Raw genomic sequence first — 26,074 nt, forward strand, 5'->3', positions numbered from 1 at the left:
AATCAGTAACGGAGGCTGTTTTCTCTATCAGTTGGAATCTGTGCAGGAACATTCTCAGCAGAGCAACATTCTCACATACTTGTTCCCAAGAAGTTCAAGTTACCCTGACAACTCCATCCAGTACATCCTGGTCTTTCTCAATGTACCTTAAACCAGTCTGCCCTGTGGTTTCCCAGCGGCGTGGCCAGTAGCCAGGAAAGAATAATTCAGAAAGTTAAGGAACATCTAGGTCATTAATTTTCATGGTGTGTCCAGACCAAAATAAAAGGTCTTACTGGGTACAAACAGCACGCATAAGCTCTAGAAGTCTATGCAGGTAGAAAGAAGGTGTGATTTCTAGGTCTGGATGTTTCTAGTCTAAAATAAAAGAAAAAATATGAAGTTATGCGTAGGGCAGATTATTACAAAGGAGCAGTCAGGAAAGTTTGGGTGGGGCAGAAGGTGCAAGAAAGAGCACAGAGAAAAAAAAAACAAGTAGTAATGGAAAGAACAGACCTGTGGTGCTCTGGGAATACTCTAACAATTAGGGGGGAACCTCTCCAGATATTTAGGAAGCTATGCTTTATTTTGAAACAAAATCTGGCGAACTCCCAAGATGCAACAGCAGTTGTAGCAATGGGAATATTTAGTGTTCACTGAGCATTGCCAGTGGTCTGGCCACTGTTTTAACTGCTTTAGAGCTGGTAATTCATATAATACATTATAACCCACCAAGTGAATCCTTTTATCCCCTCTAATTTACATCTGATGAAACTCAGGCACATAAAAGGTATGCAACTTTCCCTGGCACAGGTAGTTAAATGGCACAGCCAGGAAATAGTACCTTCCCTAACAACTCTGCATGTGGTTTTGAGAATGAAACAACATTTAGGGGTTAAATGTGTTTTTCTTGGGCGGGGGAAGCTCTATATGTAAGATACAGAGAAGTATGTTATTGTTTGGAAATTCTAGAAGACAGAAATTGTTGGTTCTTAGCCCATCTTTAGGAGGTCAGGAATTTCCCACTGCATTCAAAAATTAAAGGCATCTGCTCAGAGGCCACAATGAATGCAAAGCCATTTCAACTACGTGCCCATTTTGTCTTAGCAGCTTGATGGTTTAAATCAGGAACTACATTATGATACTAAGCAGCTGCAGGCTAGAAAGTCAGAGCAAGTTTGATGCCAAAAGTTTGCTTGTTGAGGTAGTTTGCTCCTTTAGAATTTATAGATCTGTTCCTCACCTATATTGAGGCTCCTCCTTTGGGGAAGTAGACTCCTGTGAGGAGTACAGTGGGGGAGGGGAATGCCAGCCTAAGGGTGGGGGGAGGGCCCCACTACTTTACTTCTGTGCAGACAGAGGAATTGAGCTTCACATGCCAGTGATACCACCACCAGATCATTCAATCTTTTGGCACCCTCTGTAATCCTAGCCCCAAAACAAAGAAGGCATTCTTTGTAGGAGGTAAGAGACCTGCGTGTATTGGGTGAGCCCAGCTTGCAAGAGACACTGGTATGGAGCTGGCTCTGCCTCCCTGCACATGGAAAACCCAAGCAGTCAGCTTACAGGGGCTCCATTCTCATGACAGAACAGCCTCAAGCCTCTCCTGGGTTCCCAGCCAGTTCTTCAGGTCTCCCAGTTCAGTGCCACCGACCATCCTTTCAGCTCTGGGTGTTTAGGGTATTCATGGAATCCAGAGGATCACACCTACCCCCCCTGCTGTCCCTCAGGTGCACTCGGCACACAGAACAAGTGAGGGAAGTGACAGGGCCTCTAGCATTCACTGTGCCTATAGGTCACAGAGAGTTGAAACTGTTCCCTAATCCTAATGCAGTCCAGTGAAGGGGGTACTGCCATCCACATTTTACTAGTGGGGAACATACCCAACCCAGGATTTTTTTGGAGGAGTGGGGGATTGAATCTTGGATCCCAACCCAAGGTTTAACTTGTCTCTTCATTTTGCCCATTCACTGAATATTTAAGTACTGGCTGTGTCCCAGGCCAGCATCAGGGGCCCAGAAAACAAGGGTGAGCAAAGACAACTCTGTTCTCATAGAGCTGACTGTCTATAGCGGGGATGAACAAGAGAGTCAATGTAAAACTGCACCAAGGACAATTTCTACTGAAGCCTCCAGGAGGGAGACTAGAATGTATCAGCGAAGGCCTCCTCAGGCAGTGACAGCAAATGTAAAACTGCACCAAGGACAAGTTCTACTGAAGCCTCCAGCAAGGAGACTAGAATGTATCAGGGAAGGCCGCCTCAGGCAGTGACAGCAAATGTAAAATTGCACCAAGGACAAGTTCTACTGAAGCCTCCAGCAAGCAGACTAGAGATCACAGAAGGCCTCCCCTCAGGCAGTGACAGCAGCTGACTGGAAATAACTAGGTAACAAAGATGAAAAGGGTGGAAGAGAGTATATGTGCAGAGGCCTTGGGGTGGCACTGGACAGACACAGAGAGGCTCAGCCTGAAAGAAAGGCCAGTATTGGCTGGGCATGGTGGCACACACCTAAAATCCCTGCTCCTCAGGAGGCTGAGGTAGGAGGAATACAAGTTGGAAGCCAGCCTCAGCAACTTCGCAAGACCCTGAATCAAAATAAAATACAAAAGACTAGGGAGGCTGCTCAGTGCCAAGAGCACTTGCTTAGCACGTGCAAATCCCTGAGTTCAATCCCTAGTGGGGGTCGGGGGAGGAAAGAAAGGCCAGCATTGAAAGAGATTTCTAGGATATAAAAAAGAAGGGCCACTGAAGGGCACTGACCAAGGGGTTAGTGTGAGGGCCAAGGTACAAGAGGCTGGAGAGGCCATGGGGCCAGAGCCTGCAGGGCCTTGTACACCCTCAAGAAGTCCCCAGGACAATGGAACTTTTGAAGGGCTTTAGACTTCTGGGAGGAAGTGGTGTGGGGTCAAGTGGAAATGACAGATCAGATTTGCTCCTAAGAAAGGGCTGGAGCAGGGCAACTAGGTCATGCAGATGAAAAGAGGAGAGGCCAGCTTGAAAGAGATTTTTAGGATGCAAAAAGTCAGAAAAAGGTTTGTGTGTGAAGGGGCGGCAGGAGTCATCCAGGATGACTCTAGTGCTCACTCGGATTTGGGGGTGGGGGCTGGCGGTAGCTAGCATTTGCTGAGATGAACACTAAAGTGTTCTTTCCCGAGACCACAGTGCCTTACACCACAGATTTGAAGTTGGTCCCTGGAAGAACAAGTTCATGCAAAAACAAATAGCTTTAAAAGGGCAATACTTCCGGTTGCTAAAATGAGTGAGGGGCACTGATGATGCTGCGTGATGCTAAGTCGTCCTACAAAGAGGGCAAATGTCCTTGCACTCTGGCTGCCAATAGCACGCTGGAGGAGAAATACAACAGAACATGCTGAACGCGTGAATCATAAGAAAATAGAGGATGTTCTACGGATGCTGGGAGGGAATTGCCCTGGCCTTTCCTCGCATAATTAAAATCACTGGGCTCAGATAAAGTTGAATGGACGGGCGGTGGTCTCCCCTCACTTTTTCTACTGGGTTCCATTCCGACTTTTTTTTTTTTTTTTTTTGGTGATGGCGATTGAAGACAGGTCCTTCTGAGTGTTAAGTACCCACACCCTATACTAAGCTACACCCTCAGCCTTCCAAACTTTTTTTTGAAGGGTGTGGGTTTCCAGGAAGCTTCCCTCAAAAATCTGAATAAAAACGATGGTCTTCAAGTCTACCTCGACTCTCCTCTTTCCAGGGTCGGGTCTCTTTCTCCTCCGTCCCACACCCTGCCTGTCTCCTTCTCCTTCTGCCTCCTTAGCGTTTTGCTGCCTTCACAGCGCAGGTTTCTGCCGGGGAAACGAACCTGTTTCCTCCGTCTCCTTCCTCCCCATTAGGAAGTACATTCCACGAAAGAGGAGCCCTCGCCTGTCTGCTCCGCTAGACGTTAGGTCCCCAGCGCCCTGTTCTGGCCGTAGCGTTTGGAAGGAGGGGGTTCTCGTATTACTTCGGGGTGTCCATGGACCACACAGCCTCCAAGTCTATCACTTAGCGGGCTTCAGGGGCGTCCATTCCGCACCACTCACTTCCGCGTAGCCTAGGGCTACGCTTTCCCGGGCACCTAGGCGGTCTGCGCAGGCGCAAGGCCGGCTCCGCCCCATGACATCACGCGGCCGTTACGACGCTCTGGCGGCGCGGCGCGCGCAATTTAAATCCATCTCCGGAGACGTCGAGGACAAGATGGGACCTCCCGGTCTAGGTGAGGCCTGGCCCGCCCTGGCGCAGCGGGCGGCAGGGTCCAGTGTGGAGAGGTGCCCCGGGAGGGTACGTCGGCAGGCGGGCCTGAGCGGGGAGTGGATAAACAGCCCGCTTCTCGGCCCGCGGACCTGGGCAAAGGCGGGCGCGGGGAGGGCAGGGGAGGGCCGGGGCGCGCGCGGTCGGCCAATCAGGATGCGGCTGCGGCTGCGGCTGCGGCTGCGCGGCTGCCGGGTCAGGAGCTCCTACTAGGTTCTCTGTTAGCAAGGTGGCTTTCCTGGAGGAGATGTCGCTTTCCGGGCGGTGGAACCGTGGTTACTTCTCTATGCTTAGCACACATGCATTTATTTTTGCATTCATTCAAAAATACTGAGCGCTCCTTTTGCGCCAGACCCTAAGTAAGGAACAAAACAGATGATATTCTTACCCTCTGGGAGCCTACTGTGAGACAGGCAATTCATGAAACAGTTACAGTGATTGAGACTATCCACGAATGTTTCAAGAAGGAAGGGATAGTCAGTTATTTCAAGTCCCACACAGAGGTGAGACCTGAGAAGTGACCATAGGATTTGGCAACCTACGAAGGGTGGTTGATCGTGATAAGGTTTTTCATGAAGTGGTGAGGACGCCAGGCAGATCAGAGGGCTTGCAACGTGAGTGGGAGGTGAGGAAGTGGATCCAGGAAGTATTTTTGAACTCACTGACCATCTGTTGAATGAAAAGGAGTACAATGTCAAAGGCAGGAGAGAGAGATCAAAGAAAGAAGGCTCCGAAAATTAAGGCATGCCATGAATTCTCAAGTTTTCTTCTTAAGACAAGTTTCTCCTTCAGTGCTTCCTATTTCTGCTGAGGTCAGTTCTTCTCCTCACCCTGCAGCACCCACATCCAAATAGTCGCAGGCTGTCTCAATTTTGTTCCTAAAAATCTCTTCTTCCTTTCCATTATGTCTGTTTGTTTTGAGCTTAGGTGAGCTTTACCTTAATCACTCCTGAGCTGGTGAGAAGCCATGAGGGGACCGTGTGAGGTCCTTGTATTTATTCCTGTTTTCCCCTATTTACTCCTCTGTCACTCCCTTCACATAGGCCACCATTATGTTTTCCATGTAGCATGTTAGCACATTCGTGTAATATCTGTATTACTAAATCTGAACCAGCTAAGGTGTATGTGTGATGAGGATCAAACCTGGGGCTTGAACATGCTAGGCAGGTACTCTACACTGGCCTGGCATAGGGAGACCAGGCGAAGACCTTTACTTAAAATTTCACTAGTTAGTAAGTGATGAGCAGAGGTTAAAGCAAGGCTTTCTGATTCTTAAATCTGGAAACTTTACCTCTGGGAAGGTTCTGAGTTCCTTCATCGCTGTTCTAGGAGTATTGTTCTTGCCTTACTGTAATAGGCCATAGCCACTCACTACCATAGTCACACCTTAGATCTTGGTGTTTTTTTTTTTTTTAATTTTCTGGTTTGTTTTTGTACTGGGAATTGAACCCATGGCCTCACAAATGCATGTTAGGCAAGTGCTGTACCACTGAGCTACATCCGTAGTGCTTTTTCTAAAAGTTTATCTTGAGGCAGGGTTTGCTAAGCTGCCCAGGCTGGTGTCCAACTTGATTTTTTTTTTTTTTTTTTTTTGGGGGGTCTTTTAGAGGCAGGGTCTCACTATGCAGTTCAGGCAGGTCTTAAACTCACTTTGTAGCCCAGGCTGGCCTTGAACTCACAATGATCCTCCTGCCTCAGCCTCCTGAGTGCTGGGATTACAGGCATGTGCCACCATGCCTGGCTTTGGTTTCCAGCTTGATATCCTCCTGCCTCAGCCTCCTGTGTAGCTTGAATTACAGATGTGTGTCACCACGCTCAGTTACCCAGTTAGGATCCTGTTATTAGCAGTAGTTGCTTACTTTTTCCCCTCAATTTTTTTTTTTTTTTTTTTTTGAGACAATGTCTTGTGATGCAGTCCAGGCTGGGCTTGAACTCACTTGGTAGCCCAGACTGGCAATCCTCGCCTCAGCCTTGTCACTTCAGTTTTAAATATTTCACTTTTTAGTGCCGCCCATCTTTCCCGCTCACTTTCTCTTGTTTCCTGACTCCAGCAGTCTTGAACCAGCAGACCTACATTCTGCTTTTGCTGCCCGTCACCTTGTCTCAGGTCCTTGTTCACCTCTTCGTCTACGTTCTGTGGCTGGTTTGCGTGATCAGGATCTTTCCCCTTGCCCTCCTCTCTCTCTCTTGTACTTGCCTGACAAAAATCAGAACCCTGGATAATTCAAACTCTGCCTGCTCTACAGGCCTAGTGATGGCACCAGACCCTGAACATGCAACAGCAGTGAAGGAAAACCCCCAGGAATTCTAAGCAGTTTCAGGGGGACCCTAACCTCCCAGTGGTCATGCCCTGTTTCCTGGTTCATTTACTCTCCCACTCCTAGATGACAGTTTCACACTTTGCCTTCTCCCCTAGGCCTGGTTTTATAAAAATACACTTCTTCATAATGAAAATAAAAGCAATAGAAAGAGAATATTGAGCCAGAGATGATGGTGCACAGCTGTAATCCCAACACTTGGGAGGCTGAGGCAGGAGGATCTTGAGTCCCACCTGAGCAATTTAGCTAGCTCCTGTCTCAAAATAAAAAGTGGCTGGGGTTGTAGTTCAATGCAAAGCCCTGAGCTCAACCCCCAGTCCTGCAAAAAGGGAAAAAAAGAAACCTGGAACATTTGTAAGCCCACCTTTGTAGCTGCTGCCCTGTCTGCACCAGTGTCTGGGTATGCTGCCTTCTCTCCCATCTGTGCCCTCGACTGAGTCATCCCCTTTCCCTAATCAAGTAAGGTCAGTAACTTTTACTCCTTCTTTTGCATGATCCCTGTGGTAGGCTGAATAACATCCCCTGTGTCTCAACCTGTGAGTATGTTCACATCAGTGATGAAAGGGACTTTGCAGATGTGATGAGGCTGAGGGTCTTGAGATGAGGAGATGGCCCTGGTCATCCCAGTGGTCTCAGAATGGGTGGGAAAGTCAGTCCGGAAGATGTGACGATAGAGGCAAGCGGTGAGATGATTGAAGGGAGGGACCAGAGCCAAGAAGTAGGAAGCTTTTTGGAAAAGAAGGCAGCAGATTCTTCCTGAAAAGAACACCCCACTGCTGGCATTGTGATTTTAGACTTCTGACCTCCAGACCTCCAGAGAGAGTACATGTGTGTAGTTTCAAACTGCTAATCTTGTGATTAGCTGGCAGTGGTAGAAAACTAATTCCATCTCTGCTTCATTCTCTTTACTGTGCTTGTTTGTTGTGTTTTGCTTGTTAACAGTTGCATTCTTGGTCTCTGTCTCCTCCTTTTTACAGCAAAGTCCTTGGAAACCTTTTCTGCATTTACAGCCTCCAGTTTCTCTCCTCCCGTCCTCCTCAATCCACTCCAGTTTGGCTTTCTCCCCTGCTGTGTCGGGAACACCGCTCATGTCATCTCTAGTCACCTAGGTCGCGGCTGCACACTCAGTTCTCAGTCCTTATCTGATTTGATCTGTCAGCTGCAGGTGACAGTTAATTACTCCTGCCTTACCCGCAGCAGTTTCATCACCTGCTCCCCACCCCCATGGAACCCGAGGCCTTGCTCTGAACTACAACCTCAGCCCCCTTTTTAATTAGTTGATTAATTTATCTTGAGATGGTCTCACTAAATTAGTCACCCACTCAGGGGGCCCCAGGGAGATTTTCGCAGGTGAGATCCCAAGGTTAAAGCATACATGTGTGCAAGACATCAGCAACAGCAGGCAGCATGGAGCAGAGCAGATAGCCAGAGCGAGAGCTGCCCGCATCTTGATTGTATAATTCTTATACAGGTTGTTATCTCATATTTACGTTCTTATGTAATGCTATAACCGGCGCATGCGTGTTTACCTGTGCTAAGTCATGGTTACATAACTGTATCCCGCTGTGCACCTGCACTAGACAAGGGGGGTTATGTCCACAGGTGTTCTTAGATGCCCCTGAGCTTTGAAGCGATCTGAGTGGTTCCCCACAGTCACCAAGTTGTTCAGACTGGGCTTAAATTTAGAACTTTCTGCCTCAGTCCCCCAGTGCTGTGATTACAGGTGTGCACCACCACGCGTGGCCCACTGGGGTTTAGAATGCCACGTCCTCCTGGTTTTCTCCCACCTTCCTCATCTCTTTTGCTCTTTCTGCTTTCTTCCTGCTGGTTCCACTTTGAAAGTGTCGCTGGATTGCCTTCAGCTTCCACACTCTTTGTCTTTACTTGGGAGCTCACCCAGTGTTAGGGTTTTAAATATGCCTTGTGCAGTCGCTCCTGAACTTGTTATCTAGCTTGACTCCCCTGAGTTCTAGAATTAAATCCCCTTATCCTTCAATTAGGAAGCATTCCAGGCCTAGAGCCTCTGCGCCCCGCAGATGTGCTCCTCCTAGGGCCTCCCGTCTCAGCCCCTGGCAGTTCCTTCCTTAGGTGGGGGGTGACCCTGGAGCTAGCCCCATCTTCATGCTGCACATCTGACACAGCAGGAAGTCATGCTGTTCTGTCTGGAGACCGTGTGGGTCTGGACATTTCTTCCTTCCTGCATGGTAGCTTTGGTCCAAATCACCATCATCTGCTGTCCTAGTTACTGGCAGTCACCTTCCTGCTCGTCTGTTCGTGTCCCCTTTGCAGGCTGTTCTCAGCACAACGGCACAGCACCCTCTGAAAGCATGAGTTAGGTTGCTTTATTCCTCTCCCGTCAGCGTCCAGTCATTCCCTTCCCGCTCTGAGTGGGAGGCGGACTCTGCACCCGCTCACGTGTGAGCCTCCTTTGCCCCACGCTTGTCCTCCCGTGTCCTGACTGGTGTTCCTGCTCCACCCAGCCTTGCAGTCCCTGTGCTGACACATCACCTCTTGATGTGCCCCCACACGTGCTGGCGTGTTCCCCCTTTGCACTCACTGTGCCCTCTGCTTCCGGTGGGTCCCCTGGGTATCTGATGCTCCCTTTCTGGTGAGCCCTTCCTGACCACTGTGCTTAAGATGACCGCCCCCTGCATTCCCCAGCCTCCTGAGCCCCTTCCACTGTTCTTTTCTCCCTAATGTTTATGTCCATCTCACATGCCATACATTTTCTAACTTCTTATGAAAATGTTCAAATATACAGGAAAATGGAGAGACCAAGACATAAACAGCCCATACGCATATCCAGTAGTCATTAACATTTTGCCATCTTTTTCACCAAAGCAATTGAAAGTAAGTTGCACACATCCTTCACCCCTAAATTGTTTCTCATGCGTCTCCTGACAGTAAGGACCTTCTTCATAGTGACAGTATGACCATCACACCCGAGACAGTAAAGATCAATTCCTTAATGTTACCTGGTGTCTAGACTATGTTGCAAAATTTCTTAATTACCTTAAAATATCACTTACAGTTGATTTTTTTTTAAACAAGGACTGGCTAAAAGCACATAATATGTTTTTCATTTATAAGACTTTGTTTTCCTTTAACCCAGAAGATTCTGCTATGTACATGCACGTGTGTGTATGTGTGGTTGTGTATATGCATGTATGTGTATGTAGTGCTGGGGATGGAACACACGGCCTTGCCATGCTAGGCAAAAAGAGCTCTAGTACCGAACTAGATCTCCAACCCTTTGAAAAATGTTTTTCTTTTGAATCTGGTCTCTCTAAGTTGGCTAGGCTGGTCTTGAAGTTGCAGTCCTCCTCCGACAACATCCACACTGACTTTTTGAGAGAGCCTGAGCCAGCTGTCTTATGTTATAGTCCCCATTTTACTTTTATTTTGAGACAGGGTCTCACTGTGTAGTGCAGGCTGGCCTTGAACTTGTTTATGTAGCCCAGGCTGGCCTCAAACTCTGTTTGAGTCCTCCTACCTCAGCCTCCCGAGTGCTGGGATTACAAGTGTGCACCACCATACCTGACCCCCATTCTAAATTTGTCTAGATCTCTCTTTATGATATTATTCAACTTGTTCTTCTACTCCTTGTATTCTTCCCAAGTTGGAAGTTAGAGCTAAAGTGTTGGTTAAATTTAGGTTAAGTACGTTTGGCCAAAATATTTCCTGGACAGGGCTATGAATTTCATATTGTATCACACTGGGAGATGAGTAAGCTTCAGGGTGTTTCAATTTTAGTGAGGCTGCTTTTGGCTACTTGGTTAGTGTGGTGGCTGCTAGATCTTCCACTGTAGAAGACCTTTTTTTCCTTCTCAATTAGCAAGTAATCTGTGGGTGGTTCTTTGGAACATTCTTTTTTTTTTTTTTTTTGCATCTTCACAGTGTTTATTCTGTGTTTCTCTGCCAAGACACAGGAGAGCTGGGGTTAGAACCCAGCCTGACTGACACTAGCAAACTTCACCCTTACTCAGCACCTATATCTTCCTTGCCTGGAATTGTGGGTAATGGGGGTCTGTGTCCTGTTGACGTATGAGCTCAGCAGAGGCAACAACTTTGCTGCCACAGCCTACACTTCCTCCTGTGGTGCTGGAGGTGGGAACCAGGGCCTCACACATGGTAGGTGGGTGCTGTACCCCTAGGCTACACCCCCAGTCCTGTCTTATGCTTCTTTATTTTTTATTTTTTTGTCTTTTTGAGAGAGGGTCTCACTATGCAGTTCAGGCTGGCCTTGGGCTCACTTTGTATCCCAAGTGCCGGGATTACAGGTGTGCGACACCATGCCTGGCTTATCCTTTACAATGCTTGGATTCATAATAGTTGATATTTGTTCTGTCACTGCCCTTCTCCCCTCAAAAAACATGAACTCTAGAGGTTTTACCATTGGGTGTGAGAGTTGAGGGTCCTGGGGGACTGTGCAGTGAGCCTCCAGCCTGAGATACCTCCAAGTCCTCTTAGAAACAGGAAATGTTCTGTTGAAGGTTTCTGGAGCACATGTTTTGTTCTATCACTGCCAGCCACAATGAGCAAGTCGTCTTCAGAGAGCCGTGGACACCCCCATGGCGCCAGCTCCCCTTCGGAACGGATGTTCTCGGCACCCTTGCCCCGGAAGGCCCCTCTGAATACCCCTGGCACCCCGGTCCTTGAGGACTTTCCCCAGAATGATGATGAGAAGGAGCGGTTACAGCGGAGGCGCTCCAGGGTCTTCGACCTGCAGTTCAGCACGGACTCACCTCACCTCCTAGCCTCCCCCTCCAGCAGGTGACTGGGCTTTGGGGCTGCTCTCTTCCGGGTGGCCACCTTGAGTGGGCTGCACGGGGCTGGGCATTTCCACAGTGCCTTGTGGATTTTGGGTCTGGGTTTTAAAAAGGTACATATCGTGGGTCATTGTTAAGCTTTTTGATGTTGTTATCCATTTAGGAGTGTTGATGTTTCAGCTACAATTCCCAAGTTTACAAACACACAGATTACAGAGCATTACTCCACCTGTATCAAGCTGTCCACTGAAAATGTGAGTATTTGCTGGGTTGTCACTGCAGATTTTGCATCTTGATCGTGAGGAAACCTAGCTTTCTTGCTTTTTATTTTTTTAAATTTTTTGTCTTTTTGAGGCAGGTTTTCACTATGCAGTTCAGACTGGCCTTGAACTCACTTTGTAGCCCAGGCTGGCCTCAAACTCGTAGCAATCCTCCTGCCTCAGCCTCCCAAGTGCTGGGATTGGGCTGGGGATGTAGCTCAGCAGCACAGTGCCTGCCTGGCAAGTATAAGGCTCTGAGTTCAATTCCCGGCACCAAAAAAAAAAAAAGAACCAAGTGCTAGGATTACCGGCATGCATCACCAGCCCCGGTCTGGCTTTCTTGAATCTGTGGAAAATGTGTGAAAATTATTGTATTCTCCAGTGTTGCTTCCTGGTGCTGGTGTCCTTCAGGATGGGTCTGACCTTCGGTGCTCCTCTGTGCAGGTGGCCTGCTGCCTGCCGTGTGTCTAGAGAAGAGTGTGGCCCGGGGTTCGTGTGTGTTCTGGACCAGCCTGAGTGGAGCCCTGTCTCCTGTCTCTGCCATTTAGAAGCTGTGTGACTGATAAGTCAGCAGTTGTTCTGTGCACCCCACCCCCACCCCTTTGGTGTTTTAAAACAGGGTCTTGCTGTGTAGTTCAGACTGGCCTTGAACTCACTATGTAGCCCAGGCTGCCCTCACTCAAGGCCATCCTCCTGCTTCCGCCTCCTGATGTTGGGTTATAGATGTATACCATGAACACCCACATTCCCCCTCTTAAGTGAGAATGAGGGCAGTGCCTGCCCTGTAGAGCTTTTCTGTGCATGATTCTTAACTTGAGGAGGAGGAGGTTGGTGTACATGTGGTTGTGTTGTCAGGTGTTCATGAAAACTGAGATCGGGGCAGGAAGTGAACAGCCTGTATAAAAACTTCATTTCCTCTATTCAGAGAAGTGGTATTCACATGACCTGAGGCTCTGAATAATAAACCTTGCTGCAATTTTCTGTTTCCAGAAAATCACTACCAAGAATGCTTTCGGCTTGCACTTGATTGATTTTATGTCAGAGATCCTTAAACAGAAGGACACCGAACCAACCAACTTTAAAGTAAGAAGGATGTGTACTTCCTTTTATATCTGATTAATGTTACTTCTGAATTCAGCAAAGACTTGAGAACCTTCCAGATGAGACATTATAGTAGCTACTTTGTTTCCTCAGTGGATGAATCGCAGAGATGACAGATGTTGTGTTTACTCCCCACTGGTCTCTGTCATTTTTCTTGGGACATTTAATGTTTCATGAAACTTGCTAGTTTTGCCTATTGCAAAGTGCTTTCCTCTGCCTCTTCATGAATTTAGATCTGCTGGTTTGACTAGGTAGCTGCTGGTACCCTGGACGCCAGCACCAAAATCTATGCTGTGCGTGTAGATGTCGTCCATGCTGATGCGTACAGAGTCCTGGGAGGGCTTGGCAAAGACGCCCCATCTCTGGAAGAAGCGGAGGACCCTGGTGCAGGTGTGTGTGCTGGGATCCAGATTTAAGGCTTCTTTAGGGTGAATTATGCGGGTGATATATTGGAGTGAAGTCACAAGAAATCAGTTATTTTATGGAAGATACAGGCACTTGCACAATTATTTGTCAGTATCTCTTCTCAGTGCTATTTCTTATAGACCTTTGGTGTTGCTCCTCTGTAAGGTGATCTAGTTTGGCAACACAAGTTATTTTTCTTTGAAAAAGACTACCTTATAAAAGCATTTAGATTTTGTTTAGGTGGGCTGGGCATGGTGGTACATGTCTCTAATCCCAGCACTCAGGAGGCTGAGGCAGGAGGATCCTTGCGAGTTCGAGACCAGCCTGGGCTACAAAGTAAGCACAAGGCCAGCCTGAACTGCACAGCGAGACCTTGTCTCAAAAAGACCAAAAAATAAATAAATAAGTAAAAAATAAAAGCCAATTACTTACTCTAGTAACTCAGTTTTCCCATAAGCTGAGGATTAGGGAGGGCTTGTTGCTTTGAATGAGTTTCATTTGTTTAAATTATGACCACTCTTGAGGGTTTTGAGGAACTTGAATTAGTCCAGTAACATGCTTCAAAGCAGTCCCTGTAGTACACAGTCTCATTCCTTCTTTTAGATGGAAGCGCTGCTGAACCAGGAACAACCAAAAAGGCTCCAAAGCCAAAGAAGAAGCATTCCTACAAAACCATTGAGCAGAATATAAACAACCTCAATGTCTCCGAAGCAGACCGAAAGTGTGAGGTGAGGCAGTCTCCCCACAGCGTGGGCTCTTACTCACTCAGAACCTCGGGCTGGGACTGGCAGGGCTAAGCCTGCCTACTGGTCTGGGCTCGCTGAAGCCTCAGGCAGTAAAATATTTAGCTGGTATCTGCATCATCCCGAGCTTCATAATGAGGTCTGAAGGTGGTAAATAGATCTCTTTCAGAGTACTGGGGTCAAAAGAGATTGCAGATTGGGCGTGGTGGTGCATGCCTCTAATCCCAGCGCTCAGGAAGCTGAGATGGGAGGACTGCTGAGAGTTCAAGGCCAGTCTGGGCTACATAGTGAGTTCAGGACCAGCCTGAACTGCATAGCAAGGCCCTATCTCAGACAAACAAACAGATTGCAAATTACTGAGGAATCTGGTTAGGAATTTTAGTTTTGTTTCCAAGTACACACTACAATGCTGAGGATAGTTAACATTTGCTGCACATGTAACAGTTGCCACATGCTTCCCTAAGCCCATAACCATCTCGTCTTCCTTGTTACATCTAGTGAGGGGTAACTGAAGTACAGCTGCTGAGTAATGTACCCAGGAGGCACATCTAGGGAGTGAACTAGGATTTTAAGACGAGTGGCCTTACTCTCTAGCAAATCCTAAGGAACCTGCTTCAAGAAATAGTCCTAGACTTTAAACACCAATAAAGCTAATGGTGTTGCTCCACATGTTTTTCCCCCAAATTTTGTTAATAAAACATTTTTTAAGGGGTGAGACTGTAGCCTACCATGTGGAAGTACCCCGACGTCCTGGAAGTCCCCTGTGTGAATGTCTTTGGTGGCGCCATCGTGGCTGCCTCAATGTGCTGAATGGATTTAAAACATTTGCCTTCATGGTCACTTTGACTTAGAGAAAGAACCAGAAGTTGCACGGTGCAAGGTCTGGAGAATAAGTGGATGAGGACACACTGATGTTTCTATGACCCTGCCTTCTGCCTTTCTGTCGGATGGCACTCGGTAGCAGCATTCACTGTCTTTTTTATTACACTTCATAAAGACACTCATGAAAGAGGACTTCAAGAACTGCTTCCGAAAATAGCAAGAACAACAGCATAAATGTGTTCAAAGCAAGGGGGAGTACTTTCAGGGGAATTAATGGCAATGTGTCAGTCACTGTAATATATTTTTAAAATTTAAACATTCACTGTATATTTTGATCACTCTTGTATATCCTCAGCCCTTTTTATTTTTGAGACAGAGTCTCACTAAGTTGCCCAGACAGGCCTTGAACATGGGATCCTTTGGCCTCAGCCTTCCAAATAGCTGAGATTATAGATGTGTGCGGCTGTGCCAGCTGTCCTGGCTTCTTGAGCGGAATACTGCCCACACACTGCCTTTCTCTTCCACTAGGATTTGCCTGAACAGTTAGAAAGCCCGTCCTTGTCTTGATCATGGGCAGACACATTTCAGTCCCAGCTGTGCCCACGCGGGGCGTACGGATCAGTCAGTACCCCATGCTCGCTCTCACTTGTGGTCTCCTGTTCTCTATTCAGGTGGATCCCATGTTTCAGAAGACTGCAGCCTCGTTTGACGAGTGCAGCACGGCGGGGGTGTTCCTCTCCACCCTGCACTGCCAGGACTACCGGAGCGAGCTGCTCTTTCCTTCCGATGTCCAGCCTCTCTCCACTGGGGAGTCCCTTGAGCTGCCAGATTTGGGCTGGGTAGAGATGACAGACCTGAAAGGTAAGCACAAACCACGCCTGTCGCCAGAGCTTTTGTCACTAGAGAAGTTTCTCCCGTATCTATAGGTACAGCCATCAGGTGCTCGTGTTGGCGCTCTCCTCGGATGCCACACAGAGTGTCCTTCCGGCAGTGTCTGGCTCTGCAGGCGTGGAGTCCAAACAGTAACCCACACTTGTCAGTGTCTGTGCCCCACGTCCCTGGATGCCCGCTGTTCACTGCAAGTTCTTGTGGCCAGGCTCAGGCTGGATGCTGGACTCTGGAGTTTGGGAAGGAGGCCTACAGAGATCTGTCTGGCTGAAAGGCCTTGTCCTCATTTGCCACACGTCCAGGAGGCTGCGAGGAGGAGAGGGTGTAGTCAGTTTTTGTCAGGTCCCTCTGGCAGTCCGAGGACTGACCTGTCCAGTTGTTAGTCCTGCTACCCCAGCTTGGCAAGATGAGAACACAAGCCCATTTCACCATTCAGCCCAAGCCTGGGTCTTCAGAGGGTACAGGAATGGGAAACAGCCAGTGTGAAGTCAGACACAGGGCTGCCCGAGCTGGACTTGCTTGGGAGTTTTTTCTTTTTGGTACTGGGGGTTGAGCTTTGCACTGAGCTGTATCCTGTGTTTTTTTATTTTGACATAGGGTCTTGGTAAGTTGCCAAGGCTGGGCTAAAACTTATAATCCTCCTGCCTCAGCCTCCCAGAGTACAGTGATCACAGGTGTGTGTCCCTATCCCTGGACGTGATCGTGTTTTACAGGTTGGATGATATTGATCCTTCCCTTCTAAGCAGAGCCATGCAGATGTTACAGCACTCATTCTCATCTTTTCTGTTCACGCCTAAATTTTGCTAAGTGTAACAGTTTTGGACTAGCAGTCTGTTTTTCATATTTTCTGCCTTCAGCGGGCTCCGATCCTCAGAGATAGGTGGGTTTGGGCTAAAAGTAATGGCTGTCAAGCTGGGCGTGGTGGCACACACCTGTAATCCCAGCACTCAGGAGGCTGAGGCAGAGGATTACCATCAATTTGAGGCCAGGCTGGGCTACATAGTGAGTTCAAGGCCAGCCCGAACTACCTAATGAGACCCTGTTTAAAAAAAAACAAAACCCAAAACCCATTGTCATATGATTCCTTGTATGCTCAGTGTGCTTTAGAGGAAGGGTTTTTGGGTTCCCCCATGGTATAGGGTGAGAGTTCATTTCAGAACCAGCTGTCTGTGCTTCAGGCTTTTCCTGCAGCGTTTTACTACGGCAACGATCAAGCACAGCCTGGCCCACTGCAGCGTGTGCCTGTGTTGCTGCTGGTTTCTGGAGAGCAGTCAGCACACAGGGTTGGCAGCCTGCCAGTGTTGACACTCAGCTTCTGCTGGAGGACAGTGAGGCGACTGTGCCTCTGGTCTCTCTTGTGCCCCTTGGTGGGAGATGTGCAGGAGACCGCAGAATGCACCGCCCCCCCTGTTCCCTGACCTCGATGTGCTCTCCTCCAGAGCCCTTGCAGCAGTGTGTGGAAGATCGCCAGCTCTGCCCCGCCCTGGCCGGCTTCCAGTTCACCCAGTGGGACAGCGACTCGCATACTGAGGTGTGGTCAGCATTGGAGCTCAGAAGGGCTCCAGGCATTTCTCCGATGGGTGGTGGTTTCGGTTAAATGGCTCAAGATTAGTTCTGCCCAGTGGGAACCAAAACTGTGGCATCATTTTTATTTAACTAGGAGTACAGAAAATATTTCCTTTGGCACTTCTGCAGGGATAAAACCTGGCTAGGGTAGGGTTGTGAGCCTCACTGTAGGACCATTGTAAGACCCTTTGTGAGTGAATTTTTCTTTCTTTCTTTCTTTCTTTCTTTCTTTCTTTCTTTCTTTCTTTCTTTCTTTTTCTTTCTTTCTTTCTTTCTTTCTTTCTTTCTTTCTTTCTTTCTTTCTTTCTTTCTTTCTTTTTCTTTCCTTCTTTTCTTCTTGCGTGCCTGCCTGTTCTGTTTTGTTTTGTTTTGTTTTGTTTCATGCTAGGGATAGCACCCAGGATCTTATACATGCTAAGAAAGCATTGTACCACTGAGCTATATCTCCAGCCCTTTTGAGAAACAATTTTAAGATAGCATTCTCTCCAAGTTGCCCCGACTGGCTTGAATTTGGAATTTTCCTGCCTCAGCCTCCCAAGTAGCTGGCATGACAGGCATGCACCACTACACTGACATGTGTGAACTCTTTTTATCAGATTTACTCTCAAACATGGTTATTCCAGTGGCCTCTGGTCGCAGGCTGCTGTCAAGTTCGAGGCATTTCCTGCTTGTTGGGGTTGAGTCCCTTGGCACACAGTTTCCTGAGAAATTGTCATGTGCAAGGCCTGCCTTGGTATATTTTTAGTATGGCCCCCTTTAGCCTCATTACCACAGCTTCCAAAATAAACGGTCTCCATGGAAAACCGTTTTCTCTGCATATGCAGTTAACGAGTACAGATTCCTGTTTCATGTTTTGCAAAACATGCCTGACAATGCAGCCTCATCCTGTGCTACACAATATAAACTTCCTCAGTGCCTGACGCTCGGGAGAGAGCACCGGCTCCAGGAGGCGCAGACAGGAGAGCGGTGTGGGGCAAGAAGGCTGGGAGCCAGAGTGCAGGGCTGAGCTGGGGTAGTCACAGGAATGAGGACAGCCAGAGAACCCTCTCTCGTCCCTGCAGTCTGTGTCGGCCCTGGTGGACAAGTTCAAGAAGAATGACCAGGTGTTTGATGCCGATGCGGAGGTTGAGGAGAGTGACGGCGGGAATTTCCTCGATGGGCCCCTGGAGGATGACTTTGATGCGAACGATGAGCCCGAGCACACTGCAACGGGGGACCACGAGGAGTTCAGGAGCTGGAAGGAGCCCTCCCAGCTCCAGAGCTGCCAGTAAGGCCCTCAGGGTTCCAGAAAGTTTTCCCAGAGGCACTCCCGGTCTGGTCTGAACAGGTCTTCCAAAGGGGATAAGACTTGTCCCTGACTGGCCGGGCCAGTGGGCCGTGTTGTGCACATCAGCAGAGCTCTCTGCCTGACAGTGGAAACAACACCTGCATTGTGTGTTGGCCAAGCCACTTTGGTTATCAAACTGACACTGCAGGAACTAGGAAGGATGAGAATGATTTAATACTGGGAAAAGGATGTGGGACCTAAGCTGGGCATGGTAGCACCCAAGCAGGAGGATTAAAAGGTCAGGTCCAGCCTGGATAATTTAGGAAGACGCTGTCTCAAAAATAAAAAGGGCTAGAGACAAAGGTTGCTGGTTAGAGCAGTGGCCTGGCATGCATGGGGCCTTGAGTTCAGTTCCCATATTGCAGAAATGAAATATACCATGCCTGGTATGTAGTAGCTACTGCAGGGTAGCTGCCATTCCCACTTGCGTGTGGCAGTGGAGAGGGTGCTCCCTTTCACACACTGCATGTGCTGGGTTAGGTCACGTCACTGCACACGAGTGACAGACATTAGGGGCAGGTGTATCGCTTACATTATGACATAGCACTTGCCAGGGAGGTAAGCGGGGTGGCCAGGCAGTGCTGGTCACTAGACGACTGGCTGGGGGCTGAGGCAGGTAGAGCTAAGTGCGGTGCTGGGAGGGCAGAGTGGAGACGGGACTGAGCAGGCATTACAAGAAAAAGTGCAAAAGAACTTGGTTGGTCTTCATTAGATGCCCTTGATGGGTCAGTGGTATTTAATTCTCAACATGACTGGAAGCAGGATTTCACACCCGTGAGTGTGGCAGGCCTCCAAAGGTCCTGAATGGGCCATGCGCTCAGAGTCCCTCTGCTAACTCCACTGTCCGTAACTGCAACTGTGCAGGCCTGGGGTTGGGGACAGCCAAGCTGGTGTTGTTTGGGCAAAGCCTCAGGCGTTGTCAGTGTAATTTCCCAGCAGAGCACAGTCTGTTTGACAGCGCTGCTTGAGGGCTTCAGGACGGGAGGTTTCTTTCTTGAGCTCAGCTTGCCTGCCCCTGTGGGAAATGGCTAGGTGGATAATGTATCTCGGAATTGGAGTAGAAATTTGGGCGCCTGAACATTTGGCACCTCTGGGTGGATTTGCCCATCCTGGCCTGTTAGCCTCTCTTCTGCTTCATCAGCGGACTTCGCGTTAGCCTGCCTGTTCCTGTCCTGTCTGCCAGGAGGCGAGGATGGTAGGCCGGTCAAGGGCTGAGCTCCTCTGATGCCCCTGACACACACCGGAGAAGAGCACTCATGTTTCCTGCTGGGTATGAACAGACATCTTCATTGCTCCCTCAAAGAGCACCAAACCTTGGGCTCTGTCCTCCTAAGTGTGTTGGGACAGGAGGATATGGCCCCAGCCTGGGCTTTGCCTAACCTCAGGTCCTCTGTGCCGGGCAGGGGGTTGGCCTTTCCCGGGGCTTGCTAAGGTTTGCCCTGAGGTAGACCTAACCCTGCCAGAGACCTGTGAGGTGTGGGCAGCGCCATTGCCTTTGGGTTTTTTCTTCATGGAACAAAGAGTTGGGACTAGATGAGAATCACTGTCTTTGAGGGAGGTGGGGGTGTTGCTTGGGTAGAGTGTGTGCCCAGCACGTTCGAGGCTCTGGGTTCGGTCCCTGGCCCTGCAAAACAAAGTCCTCGCTGATAATTTTCTAGCCCCTTGTTCTAACTGTGTGCCAGATGCTATGCCAGTGGCTTGTTATTTCCCGTCAGTTACATATGAAAATGTAGTTGTCTAATCTTGCTCAGCTCTGTAGCTAGGTACTGTTATCCTCTTCTCTGTAACAAGGTGCTCTTGCTACCCGCTAGGAAACAGGCTCATAGAGGTTCTGTGTTGGGTAGAGCTCTCAGCACGTAGCACAGTGGGCCAGACTGTGTGTGGGGAGCTTTGGACGGCAGCTTCCACTGCACACAGGGACGGCCTTGTGGTTTTCATACTTCCCGGGTACTCCCAGGTTGAGCCCACTGAACAGATCATCAGGGCATCTTGCTCAAAGTGGGCTGGGGTTAGGGCCGAGTGATTAAACTCCATCAGACTGGAAGGGTCAGCAGCACAGCACCAGCCTGGCAAGCTCAAGGTCCTGAGTTAGATTCCCAGTACCAAAAAAACAGTCACTGTCAGGCAGGAGGCCCCTGTTACAGGTGCTAGATGACAACTCTGACGGCAGTGCAGTGTCAGAAGTAGCTCTCTCTAGCTGGTCCTCCTGGCACAGTGCTCCCTGGGAGGTGCCCTGTGCTAAGCACCAGAGCACAGCCCCCTCGGCGCCTGCGGGAAGAGGCACGATGCTGGGCTGGCTGGAGAGTGTGGCACACTGCGCGGGGGCTGACGGGCAGGAGGGCCTGTGGTGTGGAGAGGCCTTGGGAGGGAGCGTCCTGGCAGGGTTGGGGGAGTGTGGAGGGGCCAGCTCTGTGACCAGATTCTCTGATGTGACCAGATTCTCGGAGCTAGTGAGTGAGAACCTTGGACAGCCGGTGCCCGCCATACCGCTTGTGTGGCGACGGAATTGGTGGTGACTGGAGTTCGGGAAGCCTCCGGGGCCTCCACACAGCCTGGACCAGGCCCTCAGGAGGGAGCTAAGCTCTTTACACCTTTGCCTGTTGGTGCCCAACTGTCAGAACTCTTGACAGCAGAGTGCGGGGGACCAAGTGGGTGCTCCTATATGTAGCACGTTTGCTGCTGAATAATGAGGCTAGCCATCGAGTTCTGTGACAGCCAAGATGTTCAACTAGAAATGTGATATTTTTAGTGTATTTCAGGTTTAAAGTTTTCATTACATGATAAGTGCACAAGTACAATCTTTTTCATAATATTATATAGATAAAGCCAAAGTTTCTTTTTTTTTGTTTTTTTTGAGACAGGGTCTCACTATGGAGTTCAGGCTGGTTTTGAACTCACTTTGTAGCACAGGCTGGCCTTGAACTCTCAATGATCCTCCTGCCTCAACCTCCTGAGAGTGCTGGGGTTACAGGCATGCGCCACCACACCTGGCCAAAGTTTCCTTTGAAGAGCTTTTTTTGCCTTGTGTGTGGAGTGGCCTTGCCACCCTCACCCCTAGGGGGCAGCACAGCCCTTGAGAGAGCTGCAGCACTGTTTTAGCTCCTCAGAGAAGGATGAAAACCTAAAGGCCACACTGGACAGGCCACGTAGGCATGTCGTACTTGGCAAAGAATACAGCTAGAGACCAAACAGATTGTGACGGGGCCCTGAAAGTGTTTGGAGGGCAAAGTGAAATCAGCATAAGCCCTTGTTCACTGAGAGTACTGCACTGAGAGGGACTGCAGCAGTGTCTGGTGGTGCCCTCAACCATGGGAAGAAAGAATGGGGGACTGTCACGGCGCATGGTGTGAGGCTGGGACTCGGGCAATTGAGTCTGGCTCCCAGGCCTCACGTTTTACTACCTGTATAGTCTTACACAGGAACTTCAAGGCTCAGAAATAAAGAAAAGAAACACACACGACTTAATTTCTCTGTGTCTCTTTAATAGTCTCTCACATGGATAGATTAGCATTTATGAAGGGTTTGAAACATCCCAAGTACCTGTATAGACATGAGCATGTTATTAAGAGAAATGCACGGGAAGAGTAAGGACTGGGACTTGTTGACAGTGAAGGGTTTGTTTTGGAGTTGCTCTGAGAAATGCTGTTCATTGTGGGAAGGTGGGTAGGCAGCAGCATTTCCAGTGACGTTATGTGCTTTTTTACGTGTAAATATGCGGTTGTATTATATGTAACATACATGAACATACATGCTTTCATGTGGATTACAGGGAAGAAATGATTTCCCTTGGGGATGGAGACATTCGGGCCATGTGTCCCCTTCTGTCCATGAAACCTGGAGAATATTCCTACTTCAGTCCGCGGACTATGAAGATGTGGGCTGGCCCTGATCACTGGCGCTTTCGGCCTCAGCACAAACGTATGTACTTCTGAGTGGGCTCTCAGGACAAGTGGTGTAGGTGACTAACCTGTCAGCTGCTCGCTGGGGACAGGCAATGCTGATCGCTGTCACAGATGAGCTGGCCTGGGATGGGGTCAGTTAAAACCGTGGGCTCTGAGCGGGAAGAGGGAGACTCTGGGGTCGGAAGGGCTGCGCCCACGACCTCACGCTGCTCCTCGCGAGGAATGTCAGCCTGGCCTGAAGCCTCGGGTGAGAGCACACCAAGAGTTGCTCTGCCTTCCGGGCCACCCTCGAGAGCTGCGTCCTGAGGAACGACCCGGCATATGTGTTGGATGTGTTTTGAGCCGCTGGGAGTTGTGTAGTTTAGGATGGAAGTGGGTATGTGGCGCAGCACGCCGGCCGGTAGAGCTGCTCGGCTGCACTATGATCTTGTGAGATGAATTTAAACCACAGAGGCGAACACAGCGTCTGTGTCCCTTCCCACAGAAGAGGCCCCCTCCCAGTCGGAGACCAGGAAGAAGAGTACAAAGAAAGACTTCACGATAGACTTTGACGAAGATATTGACTTTGATGTACATTTTCGAAAAACAAAGGTCTGTACTGGATTTATTCACTAGTGTTTGTGCTTTCTTAAATCACTCTTGACCCCCTTCTCTTTCAGATGTGAGTTAACTGAAACAACTGGTTTTCTCTCCCGCATCCTTAAAGGAGCCATTGAGAAATGGCCCCAGCAGGGCTGGGAAGAACCGCCTTTAGGATGACGGGGAGAATGCCTGGCAAGACCACCTTTTCACACAGATCTGTGGGATCTCTGATCTGTTGGGTGACCAGTGCCGCCCAGGCCCATTAAGAAAAAAGAAAACCCCAGGATATTTGACCATCATTATTGAAACTGCCTAAAAACTTTTTTGTTTTGAATGACCAGGCTGCTACTGTTCTGAGCAAGTCCACCTTGGAGAACCAGAACTGGAGAGCTACCACTCTTCCTATGGATTTCCACTATGAGATCAACACCCTCGTACAGCTGCATCTGAAGCCGGGCATGAGGGTGAGGCCACCCTGGTTCCTTAGGGCTGCTGTCGATGGCATGTGTGGTGGTGACAAGTGGCTGGTGGCGTGACTGTGGCAGTGCCACTGAGAGGACACGAGGAGGGACGTCTGTTGGCTGGCACCGGTGGGGCAAGGCAGAATTGAAGGGGCAGCTTGTAGAGAAGACTCCGAAAGACCTTGCCCAGGCTGGCCACAGCGGCATGTGCCGGTATCCCAGCACTTTGGAAGGCCGAGGCATGAGGATAGCAAGTTTGAGTCCCACCTGCATAACGTTGTGAGACCCTGTCTCAAAAAATATAACAAGGGCTGGGGGTATAGCTCCATGCAAAGGCCCTGGGTTCAACCCCCAATACAAAAAAAATGGAAACAGCTCAAGTGCTGGGCACTAGGGTGAGTCTTCATAGTATTGATGAGGTTTCAGAAACTTGTGATTTCTTGATTCTCTGGCTTTCTTTTGGAAGCTGTGGAGTCGCTTGCCTGGTGCCTTTTGTAGTCCACAGTGTCTTGCTTGTGATCCAGGTGTGGAAGGGTGCCGCCGTGACACACGAGCTTGTGTTCTGAAGTGTGCCTGCCCGTGCTCCCCCTAGGACTATCCTAAGAAGCTCCTAGACCGCCTGGTCTCATGTCCTGATTTCTGTCTGCATATTTGCATGTGGCGCCTGTCGTGGTACTAGTGCAAGGGATAGTGAGGTTCCTTTCGCAGTCACAGTTGCAGAGCAAGGTTGAGCCATGGCAGGTGCACATACTTCCCCCAAGCCTGGCCCAGCCTCACGGTGAGGCCCCTTGTCAGGACCTTGTGTAGAGACTGCTGTCTGCAGACAGGTAGGTTATTAGGATTTAATATATTTGGACTTGTATTATAAAAACATTGTGAGTTTGGGTTGCTTTTTTCCTCAAAGTGTAGAAAATTGTGGAATTGTATTAAATATTCAGTGTGCCCTCGTGAACCTGCACTCACACGTCCAGGTGCAGACCACTGGTGTAAGGACCCGCAGGTGCCGGGAGGGCTGTGGTCAGTGGCCTCCCAAAGGAGAGCATGGTTCCATGAGGCTGTGTATGTCACCAGGGGAGGGAACGAGGTTGCCACCTGGAAGTTAAGGTTGTTGGTTTTCATCAGAATTGGTCAAGTGTGACAAGTTAACTTCCTTTCGGATGGCTGTGGGCAGGGGCTTCCAACTTTTGATTTTAGAGCAGGACCAGTGTTTCACCTAAAACTGTGCAGAAGATGTCATTGCGGATCAGAAGCGGGGCTGCTGAGGAGGACTGGGCCATGTGGGGCTCTGCACCCAGCTCCCTGGGCTGCTCCATGCTGTGGGGAGGTGACATATTGACAGCTGTGATTCTGGGATCGGGCATAGCAACAGAGCGTGACTTCCCCAGCCTAGTGCACTTCTGCATTCTTTTGTTTTTGCTCTCACCTTTATTCTAGTTACTGAAGATGGACCAGGGCCAGAAGGCAGGGACTGAGCATTATGAAGAAATTGGGGACTATGACTACAACAACCCCAACGACACCTCCAACTTTTGCCCTGGACTCCAGGTAAACAAGATGAGCTCTGTCGTCCTCTCTAAGCGGGGACGCTTTCTTCCCTGCTCCCCCTCCCCTTGTAGATGGTGGGGTTGGAGGACTGTGAGCTGCTGGGTCCTCGGGGGCAGGTTTTTTGTTGTTGTTGTTGTTTGTCTTTTTGAAACAAGGTCTCTCTATGAAGTTCAGGCTGGCCTTGAGCTCACTTTGTAGCCCAGGCTGGTCTCAAACTTGCAACGATCCTCCTGCCTCAGCCTCCTGAGTGCTGGGATTACAGGTATACACCACCATGCCCAGCTCAGGGTACAGGTTCTGCCCTCTGTGCTGGCCTGCATCCTGAAGTGCTGGGTGCCGTGGTGAATGAGTCGGTGCACAGGTAGAACTGTTCACCCAGGCCATGAACACTAGTCTTGGCTATTTTCCCAGAAATAGGAACACTCTTCTTGCTCTTAAGAGCCAGTGTCCTGGCTGGGTAAAAAAACACACAGCAGGTGGTGTGGTCTGGAGGGGGCAGAGAAGTCTTCAGGCCTTCCAGAGACCCCAGAATGGGAGACCAGGCTTCCACCTGTGACTTTGGTTCCTACCCTGGGACCTTGTGAGCTCAGACAAGCCGCTCTCCATCTTTAGATCTTGGCTGGGACTAAATAATTTCCATTTCTCATTAGTAAGTCTATCCACAAGATAGTAAATAATACAAGGGCAGAGGGGAGCAGAGGCCTCATCTGCGTGCCTGCTGTGGGCAGTGGGCAAGGCGCTGGAAGGGTAGTTAGGCCCTGCTCCCCCATGCAGGAGAGGCGGGCTCTAGTGTTGTGCGAACCCCCTCGCTCCTTGACCAGTGCTTCCCAAGCCTGAACACTCACCCGAGAGGCTTTTCTGAGATAGCCTCACCCCTCCCCAGTCCTGGGCTTTTCTTGGGGTTGGTGGTGCCAGGGATTAAACTAGGGGCTTTGTGTGCTGACCGGTACCTCAACCCATCTGTGCCTTTGTCACCCGAGGGGTGCAAGTTGTGTCTCTAGGGTTACAGGACACTGTCTGTTAAATCTTCACTGGTTAGAAGCCACGGGCCGCTGTGACCTTTGGGGTGGTTGAATTCCCTTAACTCTTGTCAAAGAGGTCTTAGGGTAGCAACAGATCATGCCCAGGAGGGTTTCTGTGGAACA

General features: G+C 49.4%; 1 protein-coding gene and 1 long non-coding RNA gene across 4 annotated transcripts in view; one reads left to right on the top strand and one right to left on the bottom strand.

Annotated features, from left to right (window-relative positions):
- Window positions 1–219: 219 nt before the first annotated feature.
- Window positions 220–4,060, bottom strand: LOC102017222. Its single transcript, XR_263469.1, has 2 exons — window positions 3,813–4,060; window positions 220–357 (listed from the first exon to the last, which is right to left on the bottom strand). It is a non-coding gene; the product is annotated as an uncharacterized LOC102017222 (long non-coding RNA).
- Window positions 4,061–4,118: 58 nt separating this feature from the next.
- The window catches only part of Ncaph (non-SMC condensin I complex, subunit H), a 30,192-nt gene continuing 8,236 nt past the window's right edge, over window positions 4,119–26,074 (top strand). Inside the window, exons 1-13 of one of the 3 annotated variants that reach the window (XM_005400661.2) lie at window positions 4,119–4,205; window positions 11,088–11,331; window positions 11,491–11,581; window positions 12,578–12,670; window positions 12,940–13,078; window positions 13,697–13,821; window positions 15,330–15,519; window positions 16,986–17,077; window positions 18,174–18,379; window positions 22,209–22,357; window positions 22,826–22,932; window positions 23,265–23,387; window positions 24,819–24,929. In XM_005400661.2, coding sequence (XP_005400718.1) covers window positions 4,187–4,205; window positions 11,088–11,331; window positions 11,491–11,581; window positions 12,578–12,670; window positions 12,940–13,078; window positions 13,697–13,821; window positions 15,330–15,519; window positions 16,986–17,077; window positions 18,174–18,379; window positions 22,209–22,357; window positions 22,826–22,932; window positions 23,265–23,387; window positions 24,819–24,929 — 1,689 coding nt within the window. In that variant the 5' untranslated portion in view covers window positions 4,119–4,186. The other 2 variants (XM_005400660.2, XM_005400663.2) reach the window with 2 other exon arrangements.

The sequence above is a fragment of the Chinchilla lanigera genome, unplaced genomic scaffold, assembly GCF_000276665.1.
Source record: "Chinchilla lanigera isolate Chin_1 unplaced genomic scaffold, ChiLan1.0 scaffold00069, whole genome shotgun sequence".
NCBI lineage: Eukaryota > Metazoa > Chordata > Mammalia > Rodentia > Chinchillidae > Chinchilla > Chinchilla lanigera.